Below are 20,229 nucleotides of genomic sequence, written 5' to 3'. Positions count from 1 at the left end.
TGGGTCACCACTGTCTGGTGACAAGTGTGTTTCCCCTGCTGGACTGTGAGCCCATGAAGGCAGGGCTGCGGCTGGCTCCCTCCATGCTCTCCGCAGCACATGGCACACACATGGGAGGCACTCAGCAAACGTTCATGAAATACGAAATTTTAAAAGGGGTCAAGAAGTCATTGTCACTGAAATGTGTTTGACCCAAATACTTCTTTCTGGATACACAGCTGATTGGATTGATGTGCACAACACACTCCAGCTAACTGTGTCCTTTCAACGCTTAGAACTGCGCTGCTGTCAGAGAGCAGGCAGGTCATCTACCCTCTTTCAGGCTCAGTTTACCTCTCTGCAAAATGGGTACCAGGACTCTCTCCCTCCGTAGATAGTTCCGGGGACGGAAGCCCTCTCCACTCTGCCTGTTGGCTCCAGGACCTCTCTCTGTCTCCCCACCCTCACTCCCTGGACTAATGAGGCCTCACCCTCTGGCCAGCTCTCCTCTGGCGGGTGTCTCCTGTTCACTGGACTCCTGCCGCTCCAACCTCCGTTCACGCCGCTCGCGCCGCCGCTCCATCTGCTCGTAGCGGCCCAGGGTAAGGCTGTGTACCCCCTCGTGCTCCAGCGACTCCTGCCGCTCTGACCTTCGCCTCCGTGCAGCCTCCTCGGGTTGATCTGCTGATTCCTGCCGCTCTGGCCTCCGCCTCCTGGGCAATTCCTCCGCGCGATCAGCAGACTCTTGGCGCTCTGGCCGCGGCCGGACCTGTTCTGCTACCACGGGGGTCCCGGGGGTCTCCACCACGTTCTCTGGTGCGGTTGGTGGGGTCACAGGCTCAACCCTCCCTGGGACCTCCGGCAGCCGGTCGATGCGCGGCTGGAGGCGCTCAGGCTTGAGTTCCTGGCGCACGTACCCCACCCGGGTCCGCACCTCGGCAGACAAGGCATCCGAGGCCCGGCGGGCCAGGGGCTCCAAGCCCCTCTCGTAGCCCCCTGGCCGCAGCAGGGGTGCCGCCTTAGCTGCCAGTTCTGTGGGGTCCCCAAAGAACTTGCGCCCCAGCAGAGGAGTGGGCGGCTGCTTGCTCTGTTCTGCCTTGATTTTTTCGATCTGGGGACGGAGGGGCCAGGGTCAGGTAGAGGGGCGGGGGGTGGGGGGAGGCAACTCTGGGTTGTCTGCCTCACCACCCAGGCTATTAGTTTCATTGGTGAAAAAACAAGCTTGTCCAGGCCTGCACCCATGCTTTGACCTCTGCTAGGAACTTAATTCCTGTTTTCTTCAGCAAACACCTACTGTCCTTTTAAGAATCAGCTAAAGCATCACTTTCTCTAGGTGCCTTTCTGACCCCCATTGCCTCCTTCCTTAATGGTCTCCTCCCAGGACCTGAAGACTCTTGACTACAGTGGTCTCTCCTCCTCATTCTTTAAGTCTCAGATGAGACTCTCCCAGACCAGACCAAGTGCTTCTAGAATCCCACAGCCCCTGTGCTTCCCCACCCCAGCCCGGGGCTGTCACTGTCTGGTGACAGGTCTGTCCACCCCCAACTCCCCCCCACCACCCCCAGACTGGGAGCCCAGTGAGGATCTGCCTCAGCCTCACTTGACACAACCCTGAGCACCAAGTCCCAGTGTTTCCGTCTTATATAGATGATGTGGGTGTGGGGGTCAGGGCTGACCGTGGTCAGGCGCCGTAGAGAGCTGAATCTTTCTTCCCAGGCTGCAGCTGCTTTGCGGAAGGCCTCGTGGCGCCGGATAAGCTGCTCCACCTCGTCCACACTGCTGCCCAGCTCCCGGCTCTGCAGGAGTGGCTCTTGCGCTGTCAGCCACGCATCTGCCACCACCGCCTCCTGGGCAAATTGGTGCACCTCCAGCACTGAGGGGAGACATGCAGAGGGTAAAGGTGCTGGGACACCTGTGGGCCCTTCATGGGGCAGTGGCTGTCTCCTCTGGCCTTCCACACCCCTCCCCCTGCCCCAGTTTCCTCTAAGCCAGCCTGGACCACTCTGAGCTCTGTAGGAATGGGAGGCTGGGGCTACTTCAGAGGACACCAGCTTCTCGAAATATCTGCTTCAATGGTGAGGCTGCCCCCTTGTCCTCCCCACCAGGCTTTCATGATTGCTGCTGGGGACCCATGACTGATGTGCAAAATGTGCCTGTGTCACCCACCCTCTGGGCCTTTCTAAACACACTATAGAAGGTCCCCATGCCCTTGAGCCGCGTGTATGGGCCCCACTCACTCTGCTGCAGCCACTCCCAGTGGCGGTCCCACTTGTCCGACACCTCCTCCTTCCTGGTTTCCAGCTTGTCCAGCTGGGCCTGGATCTGAGAGTGGTGGGTGGGCAGGAGAGGAATCAGGGTGGCTCCCACCCCAGTGGACATGGATGGCAGAGGGGCACCCCCTGCACCCCTCCCCACCTCGTCAGCCATGGCACTCTTGTTGAGCAGCAGAGAACGGCCCAGCTCCTGGCAGGCCGTTAGCTCAGGTGCCCGTGCCTCCAGCTCGGTCTTCAGGCCCTGGTGGTAGTTCATGAGCACCTCCACCGACGACACATCCCTGCAGTGGGCAGCGGCAGGGGTCTGAGCCACAGGCAGCTTCTCTCACCCCACCCCATACGGACAGCTCTAGAGGAGCCCGAATCTCTGCGGCCACAGCGCCACACCATCTGCAGACTCCCACCCCCTACGAACAAGTTCTGAGAGTCCGAGGTTCCCCACTGACGCAGTGATTCCAACTTTTCCCAGGGGACTACAATGTCACACTTTGTGAATCATAGCTAGGATTTCAAGACCTGGTTTTTCAATTTTCTAAAGCTACGCTCCTGAAGATTCCTCTCGCTGGGTGATTCTAACCTTCTAAGCCTGTGCTGTCCAGTATGGTAGCCACTAGTCATTGTGGCAAATGAATACCAGAAATGTGGCTAGTCTGAACTGAGATGTGCTAAAGTATAAAGTACACCCCATATTTTAAAGATTTCATATAAAAAAGCATCAAATATTTCAATAATTTTAATATTGATTACATGTTAAAACTGATAATATTTTGGGTATACTAGGTTAAATAAAGTAGATTACAGTCACTGAAGTTAATTTTACTTTCCTCTTTCGACTTTTTGAATGTGGTTACAAGAAAGTCTTAAATTGTATGTGGGGCTCGCATACAGCGGCTTGCACTGTGTGACTCCAGGACAGCACCGCTGTCTGCTGTCACGTGTCCAGAACAAATGTCAGATTTCTGAGTGTTCCACCAGGCAGCAGGTACAGCTTTATGAGACTTAAAATGTCCGAACTCATTCCCAAGGTTTCACATTGTAATGATTCCTTCCTAAGACTAAGATCATTTGGAATGATCTGATTCTCCTCCGGAACCCTCTGCCTCAGTAAGTTCACCCATCACTTATCCAGGACTCCTTCTCCCTCAGCCCCTGAAGCCAACCCATCACTCAAAACTTGACATTTATCATTTGAAAGCATACCTTGTGATATGATAGGACACCTGAGATTCACTGAGAAACAGCTCGGCAAGTGGTAGGGGCAGGGGTGTGCAGATGAACCAAGATGGACCAGATTGTTCAGGCCAGATGCTCACTATACACATGTGGGTTCACCATACCATTGCGGCTACTTCTGTGCACATTTGAAATTTTTCATAATAAAAGGACTGTAAGTTCCTAAAACTAGTCACTTCTGTCCATTTCTACAGCCACCACACTAGATCAAGCCACCATCATGTCTCACCTGGCTTATCACAGCAGCCTCCTGACTGGTCTACCTGCTTCCATCCTTGCCTTCCATACTCTCTTTCTTACAAGGCACTTACAGTGATTTTTCTCAAATGTACATCAGAGCCCATCACCCCCCTACTCTAGACCCTCCCATGGCTCCTATCTCACCTGGAGAAAAGGCAAACTCCTCACCACACCCTATTCCCTCTCAGACTGCATTTTCTGCCTCTCTCCACTCTCCCCCTCACTCCCTCCAGCCAGCCACAGCAAGATCGTCCAGCTCTCCTCGAACGTGCCTAACCACAACCTACCTCGGGCCTGTGCGCTTGCTGATCCCTACACCTGGGAAATCCTTTTCCCCAAACTTCACCCAACTCACCATCACTTCATTGAGGTCTCAAACTTGACATCCTCAGAGAAGCCTTGCCAGCTAGCACCTCGTCCCCTTACCTTGCTTTATTTTTCTTCAGAGCACTTATTACTATCTGAAATAATATTAGACGTTTGCTTACTTATCTGTTTCCTGTCTCCACCCTCAGACTAAGCTGCACTGGGGCAGGGGCTTGGCGCACAGTAGGCATTCAATAAATATTTACTGAGGAAATTAATGTAGACTCAAGGCCTCACAGCCACAGAAACAGTCCTATGTGAGTGCAGGCTAAATTCCTCAAGCCTCCCACATGACCTTCCTCATCTGAGGGAGGGTCTAGTCAATGACTGACAGGGCAGAGTGATGGAAGGACCTGGCTCCCAGGCACTGTGGTTCAGGCTTCTGCCGGACACCCGCACGAACTGTTATGTAAGCAGCAAGTCAATGTCTAATAGGTTAGGCCCCACATACGGTGCCACACCTCCCTGTCCCTATCCTGGCTACAACCCATCCCATGCCATGCCATCTCACAGTGGGGACAGTAGTGGGCAAGTGGGAAGGACAGAAGACAAGTGTATGCCCTGTGCTCTGAGCCCCCAATACCAAGCCTGACAAGGGGTCTTAATACACATGAAGCATTTACAACAGTGCCTGGCACACAGAGGTGTCATGCAGGTATTGGCTATTGTGATTCTTATGGGAACAGGACTGCCAACGGGCAAGGAGTAGCTGCCCAGAGGCAGGTAGGAAGCCTGAGGTGGGATGAGGAGCACCTGGGCTTGTCAGCTGCCCCAATCTGCCCAGAGATGCCATCCATCCAGGAGAGCAGGTCCCGGGCCTGGCTGTGGAACCGCAGGGCATCGGCCGTGGAGCTGACATGCAGGCGGGCGTCCTCACAGGCTGCCAGCAGCTCCTTCCAGCCCTGCATCACCTCCTGCTCCCGGCTGGCGATGGCCTCTGCGTGCTCCCCTGCATACACGGTCCGCAGCTGTGCCGCCCCCTCCTGCAGCTGCCGCACCTGAGGGGCACACCAGGGCTAGGTCGAGCACCAGCCCTCTGTGGGGTCCAGGCTCTGCCCTCTCTTTCACCCACCTACTGGCTGGGTACAGAGCTTAACAACGCAAGAAGCCTGCACTCTGCTGATCCCACAGTGGGTTTCCCTTCTCTGCTGCCTGCTTCTTCTTTGACTTACCTGAATTCTGACTTCCTTTAGAACTACCACCAGATTTATTTTTGTCCACTCCCTGATTGCTTTTAATTTGAGGCTCCATGTCTACTGGATCTGTCGCCCCACTTTTTCAGGCCCACTTCCGTCTCGTTTCATACCAATCTGACTTCTCTCAAGAACCCTCTTTCCACCCCGCTGTTTGTGAGGCATGCCGTCCAATTATTTTTCTTTTTCTTTTTCAGACCACTGCCTACCTACTCTTCCCAGTTCCCTTCAGGATGGCTATCTGACTACTCTCGGGTCTCCCGCCCAATCTCCGCTGGTGCTGCTGTGTGAGTTCTGTTGGAACCACTGCTCACTCTCTGTTGGTTCAGCCTGGGAGTGACCACCACATATCTGTCAGCTCCACCACTAAATCTCTGTCAACCTCTCCACCTGCTTTCTACCAGTGATCTGTATGGTTTACATAAAAATAAGCACCCACTACATGCCTTCCATCACTCCTGCAAGCCACGTTCTTTGGCCCAGACATCCGAGCTCTGTTGGGTCCACAGCTTTATCTCCATCTCTCTTCTCAGCTCCACCTCCCAGCTCTGGTCAGATCCACTACCTGACTCCCACCAGCTCCAGGACAGTTTCCATGAATTTGGCCCCATCAGAATTTTTTGAGGAAAATCATATGATTTCTATCCGAGACCCATTGTCTAATTTTTATCTGCCCCAAAGCCAAATTTCTCTCAACCCTCCCACAGTTCCTTTCAGACTGACTACCTGACTTTGGGTAAGATTCACTTTGCAGTTCCCAGGACAACCCCTGTCCAGCCTGTGGTGAAAATACTATCTGATTTCTTTCAGCCATACTGCACAACTTTTTTCTGCCACTGTCTGATTTCTGTGCACCACACAGTCAGTCCACTGTCCACCTGCCCCATCGTCTAACTTCTCCCCGTTCCATGGTCTGTTTTCTATCTGTTTAACCATCTAATTTTGACATGCCCTACAGCCTGATTTTTGTCTGCTCTGCTGCCCACACCCCCTAGCCATGCTGCCCAGGGCCTCCCACCTTCCCTCCTGGCCACGGGCACCCCACCTGGGACACGAGGAGCTGTAGGTCATGCTCAAAGGCTCTCAGAGTCCGCTGCATGGAGCTGGCACTGGGTCTCGGCTCAGGCGGAGCAGTCAGGCGGGGCAGCCGCCTCCGCTTCTCTTCGATCTGTCCCTGAAGCTCCCTGGCGTCGCTGAAGAACTTATGCAGTTCCCGAGAGGCAGCCAGCAGCTGGGCCCGCGTGCCCATGAGCTCCAGCAGCTCGGCCCAGGCCTCGTTCAGCCCGTCCTTCCACTCGGCCATGGTGGCCGCAGCTGTGTGACCACACTCAATCAGCTCGTCCACCATCTGGTTCACGGCCGCCAGTCGCTCCCGCCCTGCAGTGCCAGTCTCATTGGCAAACTCGGAAAATTTCTCCTGCAGCACCTGCCACCAGGAAGGGCGGTGGGGGGGGGGGGGCACAACATGAGCAAAGGCCCCTTGGGCCCACCACCTTGTGGCAGGTAGGAGTAGGAATAGTAATAATGACAACCATAATTTTTAAAAAGCAACCTCTAACTCTTATGGAGCACTTACTCTGTAGCAATAACAGTAACAACAATAATAAAAAGAATAATGCGATAATAATAACAACTAACACGTACTGTGTTGGGCATTACTATGTGTGCCGAGTACTTTCAAACGTGCCTGAAATTACAGTTGCTCCCCCTTATCTGGGGTTTCGCTTTCTGCAGTTTTAGTTACCTGCAGTCAACTCTGGTCCAAAAATATTAAATGAAAAACTCCAGAAACAAACAATTCATACATTTTAAATTGTGGGTCATTCTGAGTAGTGTAACCAAATCTCACTCCACCTCATTCCATCCCACCCTGGACCTCAATCATCCCTTTGTCCAGTCTCTCCACGATGTGTGGCCACTTAGTAGCTGTCTAGGACGTCAAATCAGCTGTCGCACCATCGCAGTGCCTGTGTTCAAGTAAGCCTCACTTAGCAGCAGTGGCCCCAAAGCTCACGAGGAGTACTGCTGGCAATTTGGAGATGCCACAGAGAAGCCGTACAGTGCTTCCTTAGGGAAAAAGGTATGTACATATAGGAGAAATAATAGTAAATGCAGGGTTTGGTACCATCCATGGTTTCGGGCATCCCCTGGGATCATGGAACATACCCTCTGTGGGTAAGGGGGACTGCTGTATATTAGTTCATTTAGCTTACAACAGAGCCATGAGGTAAGTGCTATTATTATCCTCATATTACAGTTGGGGAAACTGAGGCCCAGAGAACCTTAGTAGTGTGTACAGTAGCCACTGGTATTATTGTTATTACTAACCGTGACGTGCTCAAAGTCCTGGCCGAGCTCAGGTGAGCCGGCCACCACCTCCTTCTCCGCAATCCAGTGCTCCAGCTCATCCACCTGGCGGCTGAGCTGGTACAGCCAGTACTGCTGCTCCAGGCTCACCCTGCGCTCCTCGCCCAGCTCTTTGAGCGCCACGTACAAGCGGTCCACCTGAGACTGCCGCCGGCTGATCTGCTCACTGGGTGGGGGTGGGGGGACAGGGAGGGGCAGAGATGGAGCCCCTGAGACTTAAAGGACAGAACTGGGGCCCCCTGACACCCCCTCTCAGGGCATGGCTGTGTCTCCTTTTAACCTGCAGGCAGGGCGGGGTCCCAGTGCAGGGCTCTTTTCTGCAGGCCTTGGGCTAAGTCAACCCGGGACTTGGATCTCAGCACTCAGGGAAAACTCTGCTTTCAGAAGCTTGATAAGCTCACCACCCCTCTCCTGGCAGCCTTTTTATCTGTGGTCCCATGCCCCTCCTTCCCAGTGACTTGGCTGGGGCTCCTGACCCCTGCTGAGGTCCACAGCTAATCAGTCTCACCTCCAGTTCCAATCTCCAGGTTTGAGTGGACGGAGGTCTGGCCCTGTGCCCCCTCTCAGATCTCGCCCCTGGTTCAGGCTTCCTAGATGTGGCTCCTGCTCCTGACTGCAGGGAGGCCAACACCCGCCACCCAGGAAATCTCAGGCCACGCCCACTCACAGCGCTGCAGGCTTTCCGTCCTTCCAGACACTGCTCAGACACTGGTGGGAAGAGGACCCTCCCCTGTCCTGATCTCTTACTTCTCTCCTCAGTCCTAGACATCCCCCTCTACTGCCCCCTACGCTCAAATCCCAGTTCACCTGGCTCTACCCTTTCAACCATCCTTGGGCAGTGCCCCTCCATTCCAGCCCCAAACACTTGCCAAAGTACAGCATGTGAAAATGAGGGCTCCAGCACGTGGCAGTGAGGGCCCCTCCCAATCCAATGGCCAATACTGGCCCTGTCCCAGTTTCCAACAGCGAAGCTTCAGATCCTGCAGGACCATTCCTTAAAAACGGGTCCTGCCCCCCTCCCCACCCTGAGTCCCCTCCCCCCTGCCCGCCCACCTGTCCGGGTGCCCCATCTCCAGCAGCGCCCGACACTGGCGCGACAGCTGCGCAATGCTTTCCTCATAGTTCTCCACGCCCTGCTCCAGCTGCAGGTGCTTCTTGAGCAACTGCAGGGTGCTCTGTTCGTCCTGGGGGACGAGCAGATGAGGCAGCGATGAGGCAGCAGAGACCCACCCAGAGCTCCAGGTCTTCCAGACCCCTGCACCCCCAGCCCGGGCGCACCTTGCCCTTGTCCTCACTCATCATGAGCACTTCCTGCTCGCCCAGCCATGCTTCCACCTCAGCCATGTCGAAGTAGTACTGCTCCACCTGGAAGGCGGCGTCCAGCACCTGCTGCCGCCGCTCAGCCGCCTCGCGCAGTCCCACCCAGGCGCTCTGCAGCTGCTCCTGGCCGCGGCGCACCGCCTCCGCCTCTGGGCTGCGCAGCGCCGCCAGCGCGCCCGCGCGCTCCAGCACCTCCTCCAAGCGCGGCCCGTGCGCCTGGATCTCCCGCCTCAGGCCCTGGGGACAGAAGGTGGGGGTGTGCATGAAGAAGGGTGTTCGGAGGCACGGCCAGACCGCGTGGGCCTCAGTGACTGGCACATCTCAAGAGAAAGGGGCAAACACCGGCACATTCGCCCGCCAATGCCAGGTCCCACGTAAGCATTTGTCGTTATTCTTTCGATCGCTCACTGGTACCCCGTGTGGCAGGTGGGAAAACAGGCACAGAGAGGCGAAGTACGTCGCCCTGAGAAGGACCAGCTAGTAAGGGGGTGACAGGATTTGAAAACAGGAGGCTGGCTTCAGAGACTCCGAACCAAGATGCCTGGTGACACAAGATCCTCCTTAATGGTTGAAACACAGGCCTGAGACTCAGGCTGCTTAGGGGCAATTGGGGTATAAATTATACACAGCAAAGTGCATAAATCTTAGCGGTAACCCCGTGTACCCAGATCAGAATATGGAACACTTCCATCACCACAGAAGTTTCCCTCAACCAGCTCTGTACTTGCTGAGTGCCTTACTCAACCTCTCTTGTGCCTCAGTTTCCTCAACTGGCAAATGAAGATAATGATAATCAACACTTATTGAATACCTACTACCTGCCAGGCACTTTGCTAAGTAAGGGCTTTGCATAATGTAGCCACTCATGTAGCCTTCACTCCAACCCAAGGAGCCAGACATCTCCATTCTCATTTTACAGATGAGGAAACCGAGGCCCAAAGAGGTTGAGGAGCTTGACAAAGTCACGTGGCTAGTGGCATCCCGCGGACATCTACCCCGTGGAGGTGTTGTACCACCATGCACTTGGGGTTGTGCCTGGCTCACAGTAGGTGCTCAGTCAACACCAGCAGCGACTGGTCTTTTAACAGCCCCTGGATCCTTGCTCCCGTCCCTGGCTGCGCTCCTCTGATTTTAAGCATGAAGTGCACTTGATCGTTTCCCTCAACCGTGAAAGTGATGAGCCAGCTTTGTTTGTCCCCACACAGGCCACAGCCAACAGTAATTTCATCAAGATGGAAAAACAGATTCTGAGAAAAACTCCAGCCTCTTAAAGAGCTCCATGCAGGGCAGCTCGGTCACGGACACTTCAGAGCAGCTTGTGTGCCCACCTCCCCACCTCCCCTCAGAGCCCCGTTCTCACACCTCTTCTGCTGTAAAAAGGGCTGACTTACCTCATAGGGTTATTGTGGGAATTCAATGAAATAACCAACACAACGCCCCCAGGACAGTACTTGGCACATCATCTTTGACTAATGCATTTTCTAGTATTACTATCGTTATTCCTCTTTTATGTGCCTTACTTTGAGCTTTGGCAAGACAGGTGCTGTGACCAAAAGGTTTCTTGTCTAGGCAGCTGGAGAACCACTGCTCCAGGCTGGAGTGTCAGACTCATTTTCACCGGGGGCCACCTCAGCCTCGAGGTTGCCTTCAAAGGGCCGAATGTGATTTTAGGACTGTATAAATGTAACTGCTCCTTAACTAGGGGCAAGGAGCTCGGTGCTGCCACTGGGTAGAAACAAGGTGCCGGGTGGAATAAAACAAGGCAGAGGGCGGGATTCGGCCCGTGGGCCTTGTGTTTGCCACCTGTGATCTAGGCCAACTCTCTACTGTTTAGACATGGAAACTGAGGCACAGAGAGCAGAACAGCGACCCAGCGATTTCAGAGGCTCAAAAGCCCCCATGGTGCTTAGCTTAGGAGTCAGCTCTCTTGCTGACCCTCTCTGTTCTCTCCCTCAGTGGGAGTTTTGAGTTTTTATTTGTTTGTTGTTGTTTTTATTTTTCATGACCCAATAGCCATTCACCTTAATTCTAGTCAAGGGACTCTGACTTTCTTTTGGGGAGCCTCCTTGCCTCCCTCTCATGGCAGGTAATTAAGTTGAGGCTGATTCCACCTGCTGTTCCCAGGGTGGGCCCTTAGCTGGGACCAGGCCAATCAGAGCAGTCTAAATTCCTGGCTACCCCGATCAGCTCAGGGGTGGACATGTGACTCAAGTTGAGTCACTAGTTACTCAATAACTATTCAATATTAGTTATTCAATAATCATTCAATAATTATCATTCAAGAATAACAGTTATTCTTGAAACAATTGCAGATTAGTAAGACTGGTATCATTTTAAAGAGACAAATTCTCTTTAGTTTTGCTGGTGGGATGTAAACTTGAAACTGTTGGAGGTCTTTCACTGCCAGGAGAGGAGAGTTGGCCCAAGAACAGAGCTAATGCAGAAAAAACAAACAAACAATGGAGCTGAAGCTGAGTGATTTATGACACCATGGAAGCACCTGAATTCTTCTGTACCAGCTGTCTTTTCAATGACAAGAGCCACTTAATTCCCCTTTAGGGCTTTAGCCACCTTGAGCCATTTTCTTTTCTTTTGAAAAAGATTAAAAAATAATTTTTAGAGAAAGGGGAAGGGAGAAAGAAAAAGAGGGAGAGAAACATTGATGTGAGAGACGAACATTGATTGGCAGCCTCCCCTATGCACGCCAACCAGGGAACTGAACCTGCAACCCAGGCATGTGCCCTGACTGGGAATCCAACTGGTAACCTTTCACTTTGCAGGATGATGCCCAACCAACTGAGCCACACAGGTCAGGGCACCTTGCACCATTTCTATCACTCAAAAGCAAGTGTATCTTAATCCACTCCCTCGCCCAGAATCTGCTCACCTGGTTCTTTTTGATGTGCTGCTGGACAGCCTGCAAACCACTGCCCCGCTCCGTCTGCATGGCCAGTGGCAGCCGCTCCTGGACCCATGCCTGGGGAGGATACAGGGAGCAGGTCAGGGAATGCATCCCAGGATCACTGCATCCCAACCAAACCGTAAGTCATCTGCACAGCATCCAAGACCCTTCGTTGCCTAAGGGCCTGCTCACATCTTTGGCCTCCTCTCTGAACATGCTCCATCTTGCTCTTTGCACTAGAGCCAGGCTCTTGCTCACCTCTGGCCTTTGCACAGACAGGTTTTGCTTCCTGGCATTCCTTTCCCACTCCCTCAGCAAGCTCATGTGTACTCTCTCTTCACATCTCAGCTCAGACACCCCTTTCTCCAGGAAACCTGCCCTGACTCTGGATCTTGACCAGTTGTCTCCTCTGGGCTCCCACAGCTCCCTAACTTCCCCTATCACAGTCCTAACCACACTGGCTTGTCACATCTGGGGACGAGTCTGTCTTCCCCTTTGGATTCTGAGCCCTCTCTGGGCAGGAATGATGTCTGCTTTGGTCACCCCTGTGACTCCAGCATCATCCAAGCACAGGGCTGGGGCCAGACTCATCAAATGAATACGCAAATGAGCGAGTGAATGAGCAAATCAGAACGTGATTGAATGAGGAAAGAATGGAGGAGTGATGAGTGAATAATTGAGTAACAAGTAGATGAATGAGTGAAGGAAGGAAAAAAGAATGAGTCAATGAATAATAAATGATTGAAAGTGAGTTAACGAATGTGAAAGAGTGAATGAATGAATAAGTGCATGTGTAAATGAAGAAGTGAAGGACTGAATCACTGAGTCTCTTAGGTCTCTTAGCCAGCTCCACCCTTGAACCCGCCAAGGTCCCACGGCCCCGCCACTGCTCCTAGTCTGCATCCCCTCCGCCAGCCAGCCTGCCTCTGCTCTCACTTCCCGCCCGCCCCAGCCCACCGCTCCGGGCCTCACCAGCTCGTCGTCGAGGTCGTGCGCCACCTGGTGCAACTCCTTGGAAGCGAGCAGCAGGCGGCGGCGCTCCTGCAACGGCTCGAGCAGGCGCACCAGGCGCTCGCCCACAGCGTTCTGCCGCTCTCCGACCAGCTCCTTGCTCGCGGGCTCCAGTGGCAGTGACGCCGTCTGCGCCTGCAACTCTCCCACCTCGCGGTACCACTCTTCTACTTGTGACTCCATCGACTGTGGAAAGAGGGACAGGGTCAGTGGGCCTCACCTCTCCTCCCAAACCTGCTGTGGCTCTCCGGTACCTTTATGGTGACAGCAAACCCCTCACCGCGGCCCACCCCGCGGGAGATTTCACTCTCCCCAGTTCAATCGCCTCCAGAAGTGCTGCACCCCTCTCTGATCCTGCAACCCACTAAGCTAGTTCCTGCCTCGAGGTCTTTGCATTTGCTGTTCCCTCTGCTAAGCATGTGCTTCCTTGTCAATTAGAGCTCAGCTCAAATATTACTTTCTTAGAGGAGGCTTACTTGACCCTTTGGACTAAAGCAGTCGATTAATTTTTTTAGTTCTCAGAAAAACCTTTCACGGTTGGTGGTATCTCTGTTGTACAGAGGAGGAATCCGAGGCCCAGAGAAGTTAGGTAATTTGTCCAAAGGGACAACCTTTCCAAATAGCAAAAATAAACTCAGAGCTCTAGTGATTTCAATGGTTGATGTGATACAGGCACAAAGTGCAAAAGCAGACCCACATACACAGGGGAATTTACATATTTTACAGATGCCATCTCAAATCTCCAAGGAAAAGGTGGGTTATTCAACAAATGGTCATGGGCCAACTGACTAGCCAATTTAGCTGGATCTCCTCCTCACTGTTTATGCTGAGAGCAATTCCAGATGGATTAAATGGAATAAGTAAGCCCATAAGGTACTAGAAGAAAACCTGGGTAAGTGCTTTCATAATCCTGAGATGGAGAAAATCTTTCCAGGCATAAAAATCATAAAGGGAAAGATTTACAAATTTGGCCACGTAAAATACTTTCACATTAACCGAAGTTTCTAGATGTAGTTAAAGGCAAATGGCAATCTGGAAAAATATTTAATACATATTAGATCAAGGAATTAGTTCCTTTAACAATCACAGAATGTCATTAACAAGGGAACACTGCCCAAACGGGCATCGTACGTGCACAGGCAACCCACAGAAGAAAAACGAGCCCATTAAAAGATGCCCAGTTTCACTAATAAGCGGGAAAATACAAATTAAATAAGGTAACCTTTCCCTGGCCGATGTGGCACAGTTTGTTGGAGTGTTGTCCCGTAACCGAGAGGTTGCGGGTTCGATTCCTGGTCAGGGCACATGCCTAGGTTGCGGGTTTGATCCCTGGCTGGGATGCTTACTGGAGGCAACCGAATGATACTTCCATCTCACATCAATCTTTTTCTCTCTCTCCCTTCCTTTCTCTCTAAAAGGAATGAAAAAATTTCCTCAGATGAGGATAAAAAATAAATCAAGAAGGTATCCTTTTCTATTTATCAGATTGGCAAAAACATAAAAGATGATTAATATCTAGTGTTGGCAAAGATGCAGGGAGATGGACACATGCAGCCACTGTCGGCAGTGGTGTAAATGAGCAGAGCTTTTTTGGAAGGCAATTGGCAGGTCCCGTCAAAATGCTTTGACCCAACACTTCTAGGAATACATCTAAAGCAACACTGGCACATATACACAGAGGTGTTTCCCCCGAGATATTCATCATAGCAGAGATGCCTGTGTGAGGATCTCATGGTTGCGGAATTTACAATGGGAAAAAATTGAAAACAACCTCAATCCCCATTAGGTGCAAAATGGTTAAACAAATCCCTAACAGAATTGAAAATAGCCAAGACTTACTGTCAAGCAGAAAAGCAATTTTGAACATACATATTGGTATGTATTTGTAGTGGATTGCAGACGCATAAAACTTCCCTGGAACAGACAAGAAACTAATAACAGTTGGCACCAATCCGGGGCCTGGGAGGGAACACAGTGAATGGGGACAGACATGAAGGAGAGGCGCCTCACATAGGATTTTTATGTGGTTTTTGAGGTCTGAAGCATGAAATTGACTCATTCAAAAATATAAATTAAACATGAAAAACAAATAAAATAAAAACATTAAAAACCCACATAGGTACATTTGTAAATGTGTAGAAAGACGCCTAGGAGGGTGTGCACCAGATAACAACTGAAGTTGTCTTTGGGGTGTGAGGCTGGGGAGTGGGCTGAAGGGAGGCCTTGTTTTACTGAAGACTTCTAGGTTAGTAAGATCTTTTACTCAAAGAATGTATTTACGTAGTACTCGTGTGATTCTAAACAGATGCCGGGGAAGCTAGAAAAGAAAACCAAATAACAATGAAATTAAGTGGTAACAGATTAGGGCAAAAGACTGCAAGCCAGAACTCAAAACTTCAGAACCAAGTCAAGACTTCTGTTCAAGGTTCTTTAGTGCAGAGCTGTGGTTCTCCCCGGGTGACATCTGTCCCTTCCATTCCAGTGCTTCAAATCCCTCTCAAGGCCTGAGCTTCTTGAGTAACTAATAAAACCTAAAGGGCCAGGAGGGCCACATGACCCAAGCTTGGCCAACTAGGACACTAAAGTCACCCTGGCCACAGGGATTGGGTCAGGGATGGTCATGTGACCTAAGCTAGGTCAATGAAAATGCTTCTGGCTACCTGAGGAGCTTATGAAATCCAGCAGTCCAAGAATGGCCGTGTAACTCAGGCCTGCCCAGGAGAACGCTGAATCGCTGTGGCTACAAGGATTGGGTAAAGGTGGCATATGACCTAAAACCAGCCAACGAAAACTCCACTTTTGCTGGAGAAGTGTGAAAAGGGAGGCTCTCTCTCCCACGAGGTCCCTGAGCTGACAGAATGCAGACCTGGGGACCTGGGAGCCATCTTGCCAGTGCGAGGGAACAGGCTCCCATCGTGGAGGCCATGCAGAGGGAAGCAGGGTGCAGACACGGAAACGGACTCCGGAGGACAGCCATAATTTGAGCAACTGATCCAGACGTGCTGGAAACTGCACACCCCCTGGATCTTTCAACTCCCTGGGCCAACAATGTCCCTTTTTAGCTTAAGCCAACATGGGTTTAAGCCCTGTGAACCTCCCCCCAAGGAGTCTCAGCTGATACAGTTCATATTCTGTAGGAGCCATAAAAATGGGTAAAAATCAAACTATAACAAGTCAAAACCACCAAGATGGAAATTTTTAAAAGGCCCTATCATAAGCTACAGAAATCAAAACAAAATGAAATAGTCACCACAAACCTATTTTTACTAAGAAAATGAAAATACATTAGAATTCAGGAAATTATTAAATATAAGCTAAAATGTTAAGGTTATAAGTTCCAGTTCCCATTAAATGAAAATCCCTCCACAAAGCGAGTGGCCATTCAACCAGAGACAGAATAGTCCCAGATGCTGACACTTCCCTGCTTCCACAAAAATGCCGTGGATTTTGACCACTCGTTCAATGTATATCCTTTCCTGCAAACATGGGCGAGGCACGCAGAAGCACACTGGCGATTAGATACATAAGAGGATGTTCAGCCTTCTTTAATGTTGAGGAACATGCAACTCTAACCACAAGACAGTATCTGTCACTTCCCAGGTGAACAGAGGTTAAAGAGTTTGACGACACCCAATGATGGGGCCCACAGGAAGATGGATGTTTTCGGTCATGTCGCAGGTGTTTCCACAGCAATGTGGAAGGAGGATATTTGGCAATAGCTACCTTTCATGCATATACTTTTTGTCCCAAAAGGGTCAGTTTGAGGGCCATTTTCTACAGAAACACTTGCATGTGGGCTCAGATACACAGAGACAGAGATGTCTGTTGCAGCGCTACTTATGCGAGCTGATTAAACAGCCCAAAGATCTCCCAAGAGAAGGCTGGTAAAAGATAGGTTGGCCAATCAGCCCATGGAATACCACACAACACTTTAAAAGGACAGGGTATATCCACAGATTTTGCAACAGGAAAGGATGCTGAGAGCATTCGGTCAAGCAAAAAGGCAAGTTTCGGTATGTGTGTGAGTGCGAGCACAGAATATTTCTAGAAAGATAAAGAAGAAATGGTGGAGAGTGGTTACACCCCTGGAAGGTGATGCTGTGTGGGGGGAGGGGGAAGGAAGACTTTTTCCTGTTTCCTTTTTCCCCTTCTCTTTGAAGTTCTTACCATAACAGCAAAGAAAGGTGGCATGTCCCATCCCGATGCTTGCTCCACGGCAGGCACCGCCCTAAGAGCACCGCCTTAAGAGCTTGCCGAGAATAACTCATATAATCCCCACAACAGCGACTGAGGTCAGCGAGGAAGCAGGCGTCTGCTCTGCGCAGCCAGATCCCAGAGCCTGGCCGGGGGCCTGCACGGGGCAGGTCTCCGCAAGTGTGTTGGCTTTATTGGACTAGGCTCCCCGCTGTTCTGCTTCCCTTAGCTGGGCAGTAGTAAAGGCTAGCATTTAAAATTTTAAACTACCTTCAAACATTAAAGTCAGCCATGAAGTACGGATAAACCCCACAGCATCGACGGCTTTTGAAAACATTGTTGGGTGAAAGAAGCCAGACACAAATGACCACGTATTTATGATTCCGCTGATGTGAAGTGTCCAAAACAGACCCAGGTGGAGAGACAGAAGTGGACTGGCAGACACAGCTGAAGGGGGCAGGATTTCTTTGGGGATGACTAAAACGCTCCGGAATTAGACAGTGATGAAAGCTAAAGACCATTGAATTGTTCACTTAAAAAGTGTATACTTTATGGTATGGAATTAAATGTCAATTTTTTACAAGAAAAAATTGTTAAACACTAAAGTTTAGAAAGAAAGAAAGAAAGAAAGAAGAGAAGAGAAAGAGAAAACTTGGAAGAGCCTACTTCCAAAAAACACCTCAGGTGCTGGCCACAGGGTCAGCCAGCCCTGACTCCAGACCAACCAGACTCCTACTTGGACCCACCTTGCTGCCTTCCCACGTACCAGAGAGGGAAACTGAGGCTCAGAGTGGGGCAGTCCCTGGTCCAGAGTAAAAACCACCAGAGCCAAAATTTGAACTCAGGCCCATGTGACCACAAAATCCTAGTGGCTCTCGGTCACTCTGATTCTTTGTAACTGGGACATGGGGGCTCAGAAAGGTGGGGTCACTTGCTGTCAGTCACACGGTAGTGGAAGGGATTGTGGAGCTCCAGAATCTGGCCTCTTCCACTCGGCCATGCTGAGCTAGATGAAGAAATGTGGCACAAAAAATGAAAAAAGGGGAGGAGGGTGTTCCCTTGGCCAGAGGAAGAGACTTGCTGAGTGTGGGGGTGGTGAAGAGTTCCCAGGGACTCAGCCCAAGCTGCAAAGCCTCCAGTGCATTTCCGCCTGGCCGGTCCCCCTCAAATGGCAGGAGGCCACTGCCCCCACCTCCCCAAGCAGGAGCCTGGGCTGAGCCAGACCAGCTGGCCAGGCCCCTGAGGACTGGGAAAGTGGGGGCTTGGGAGTCCACCATCTGGCCCCTCAGCCAGAAGGACATTTGGGCAGGAGGTGCTGAGAGTGGACTCTGAGTGTGTCACATGGCCCCAACCTGGGAGGTGGGGTTCCAGGAAGCCGGGTGCAGCGGCTGGGGTAGGGAATGGGGAGGACAAGAGGCAGACACAGGACTAAGAGAGATCAAGGGAGAGAGGCTGAGATAGGAGAGACAGAAACAAAAAGAAACAGACACAGAAGAACTGGGGGAGCAGGACTGAGCGGCAGAGGGGAGACAGATCACTCACACATCCACCGCCCTCCAGCCAGAAGCAGTACTTCCCCTAGCCCAGCCTGGCCCCACAGCCAGCCCGAGGGGTGGGGCAGCCAGGTGTGTGCCAGCTGGACCACCCCCTGCTTCCTGCATATGCCCAGTGTCTGGGCTCTCCAGAGGGCTCCAGGGGACAGGGGGCCTCGGGAGGCCTCTCCCCTCCCCAAAGGCAACTCTTGAGGCCCAGCTGGGCTCCATCTGGGTCAGTGGCCGCTGAGACACTCCCTGCCTTGGGCTCAGGCTCCCTCTGCTGGAGAAAAAGCCCAGGCCCTCTGCTGGGGCCTGCCACGGACGACCATGGCTCTGCCCCCACCTCCCCAAGCAGGAGCCTGGGCTGCACCTGGAGTGCCAGTCCCCCACACTACATTCCCCTCACCCCATCGTGGTCTCTCCCCCATCGTGGTCTCTCCCTCGTGGTCTCCAGGGCTGGGCGGGGCTAAAGTCCCCCATAGGTAGGGAAGAGGGGGCTCTGTCTGCACTCTGGCTAGAGCAGGGAGCACCAAATCCTCCCTCTGAAATCTGAATAGCCAGAGAGACAAGGATGCCCAAGCTCACCAGTTCCCTGAAAAAAAAAAAATGCAAATGCAAACACCACAGTGAGATATGCTTCCAGTCCATGAGAATAGAACAAATCTAAAACATCTGTGTCCTGGCTGGTGTGGTTCAGTGGACTGAGGGCTGGCCTGCAAACCATTCCATTTCCAGTCAGGGCACATGCCTGGGTTGCAGGCCAGGTCCCCAGTAGGGGGCATGTGAGAGGCAACCACACACTGATGTTTCTCTCCCTCTCTTTCTCCTTCCCTTCCCCTCTCTCTAAAAATAAATAAATAATCTTAAAAAATAAAGAAAGAAACAAATAAAAAGTCTGACAACACCAGGTACTGGCAGGCTGGAAGGAAGCAGAAATTCCTAATTAGCATCAGGACTTGAGCAAGGAATTTGGGAAGATCAAGTGAACTGAAGATAGTTTTAACTTTGGGCACTATATTAATGTTACATATCATTACCTCCCAAAATACACTTTAAACAAGCTATGTGGATGGAAAAAATGCCAACACGGTATACAAATGGAAACAAGTGAAACCACTCTTCCACATAATAACATAACCACAGTGAAGGTGAAGAAATAAGTAACACAAATAACTTCTGAACACAGTATAATGGTGCCTCCTCTAGCTGAAGACAATTAAAATGGAAAAACCTGTAAACAAATATTGAACCCTAGATTTGGTGGGTCAGCAATTTTGAAGCCACTGTATGCACTATGTCTTATAATCTTCACATTGTCCACATGAGGCCTTGAATGGCCACCGGTGGCTGTGTGAACGTGGGCAAGCCACGGACAGCCCCTCCCTGATAAGGCCTCGGGGAGAAAGGGGTATAGAGTGTGCACCGGTGGTTCTCAAAGTGTTGTCTGGGAGCTCCTGGGGACCCCTAGATCCTCTCAACACATCTGAAAGGTTACAACTCGTTTTATAAAAATACCAAGGTTTGCGCTGACTGGGTTGCATAGTTGGTTGGAGCATCATCCTGTGCACCAAAAGAATCCAGGTTCGATCCCTAGTCAGGGGACATACCTGGGTTCC

General features: G+C 51.5%; 1 protein-coding gene across 3 annotated transcripts in view; it reads right to left on the bottom strand.

Annotated features, from left to right (window-relative positions):
• The window catches only part of SPTBN4 (spectrin beta, non-erythrocytic 4), a 70,409-nt gene that overhangs the window by 4,848 nt on the left and 45,332 nt on the right, over positions 1-20,229 (bottom strand). For all 3 annotated transcript variants that reach the window (XM_028529904.2, XM_036011929.1, XM_036011930.1), the window contains 11 exons: positions 12,846-13,070; positions 11,859-11,948; positions 8,930-9,208; positions 8,705-8,835; positions 7,613-7,817; positions 6,330-6,710; positions 4,845-5,089; positions 2,395-2,533; positions 2,217-2,301; positions 1,656-1,852; positions 471-1,090 (listed from right to left, as the gene is read on the bottom strand). In XM_028529904.2, the coding sequence (XP_028385705.1) occupies positions 471-1,090; positions 1,656-1,852; positions 2,217-2,301; positions 2,395-2,533; positions 4,845-5,089; positions 6,330-6,710; positions 7,613-7,817; positions 8,705-8,835; positions 8,930-9,208; positions 11,859-11,948; positions 12,846-13,070 (2,597 nt within the window). The remainder of the gene's footprint in view (positions 1-470; positions 1,091-1,655; positions 1,853-2,216; positions 2,302-2,394; positions 2,534-4,844; positions 5,090-6,329; positions 6,711-7,612; positions 7,818-8,704; positions 8,836-8,929; positions 9,209-11,858; positions 11,949-12,845; positions 13,071-20,229) is intronic.

The sequence above is a fragment of the Phyllostomus discolor genome, chromosome 12 (genome assembly GCF_004126475.2).
Source record: "Phyllostomus discolor isolate MPI-MPIP mPhyDis1 chromosome 12, mPhyDis1.pri.v3, whole genome shotgun sequence".
NCBI lineage: Eukaryota > Metazoa > Chordata > Mammalia > Chiroptera > Phyllostomidae > Phyllostomus > Phyllostomus discolor.
This window is presented reverse-complemented; position numbering and strand designations above follow the sequence as displayed.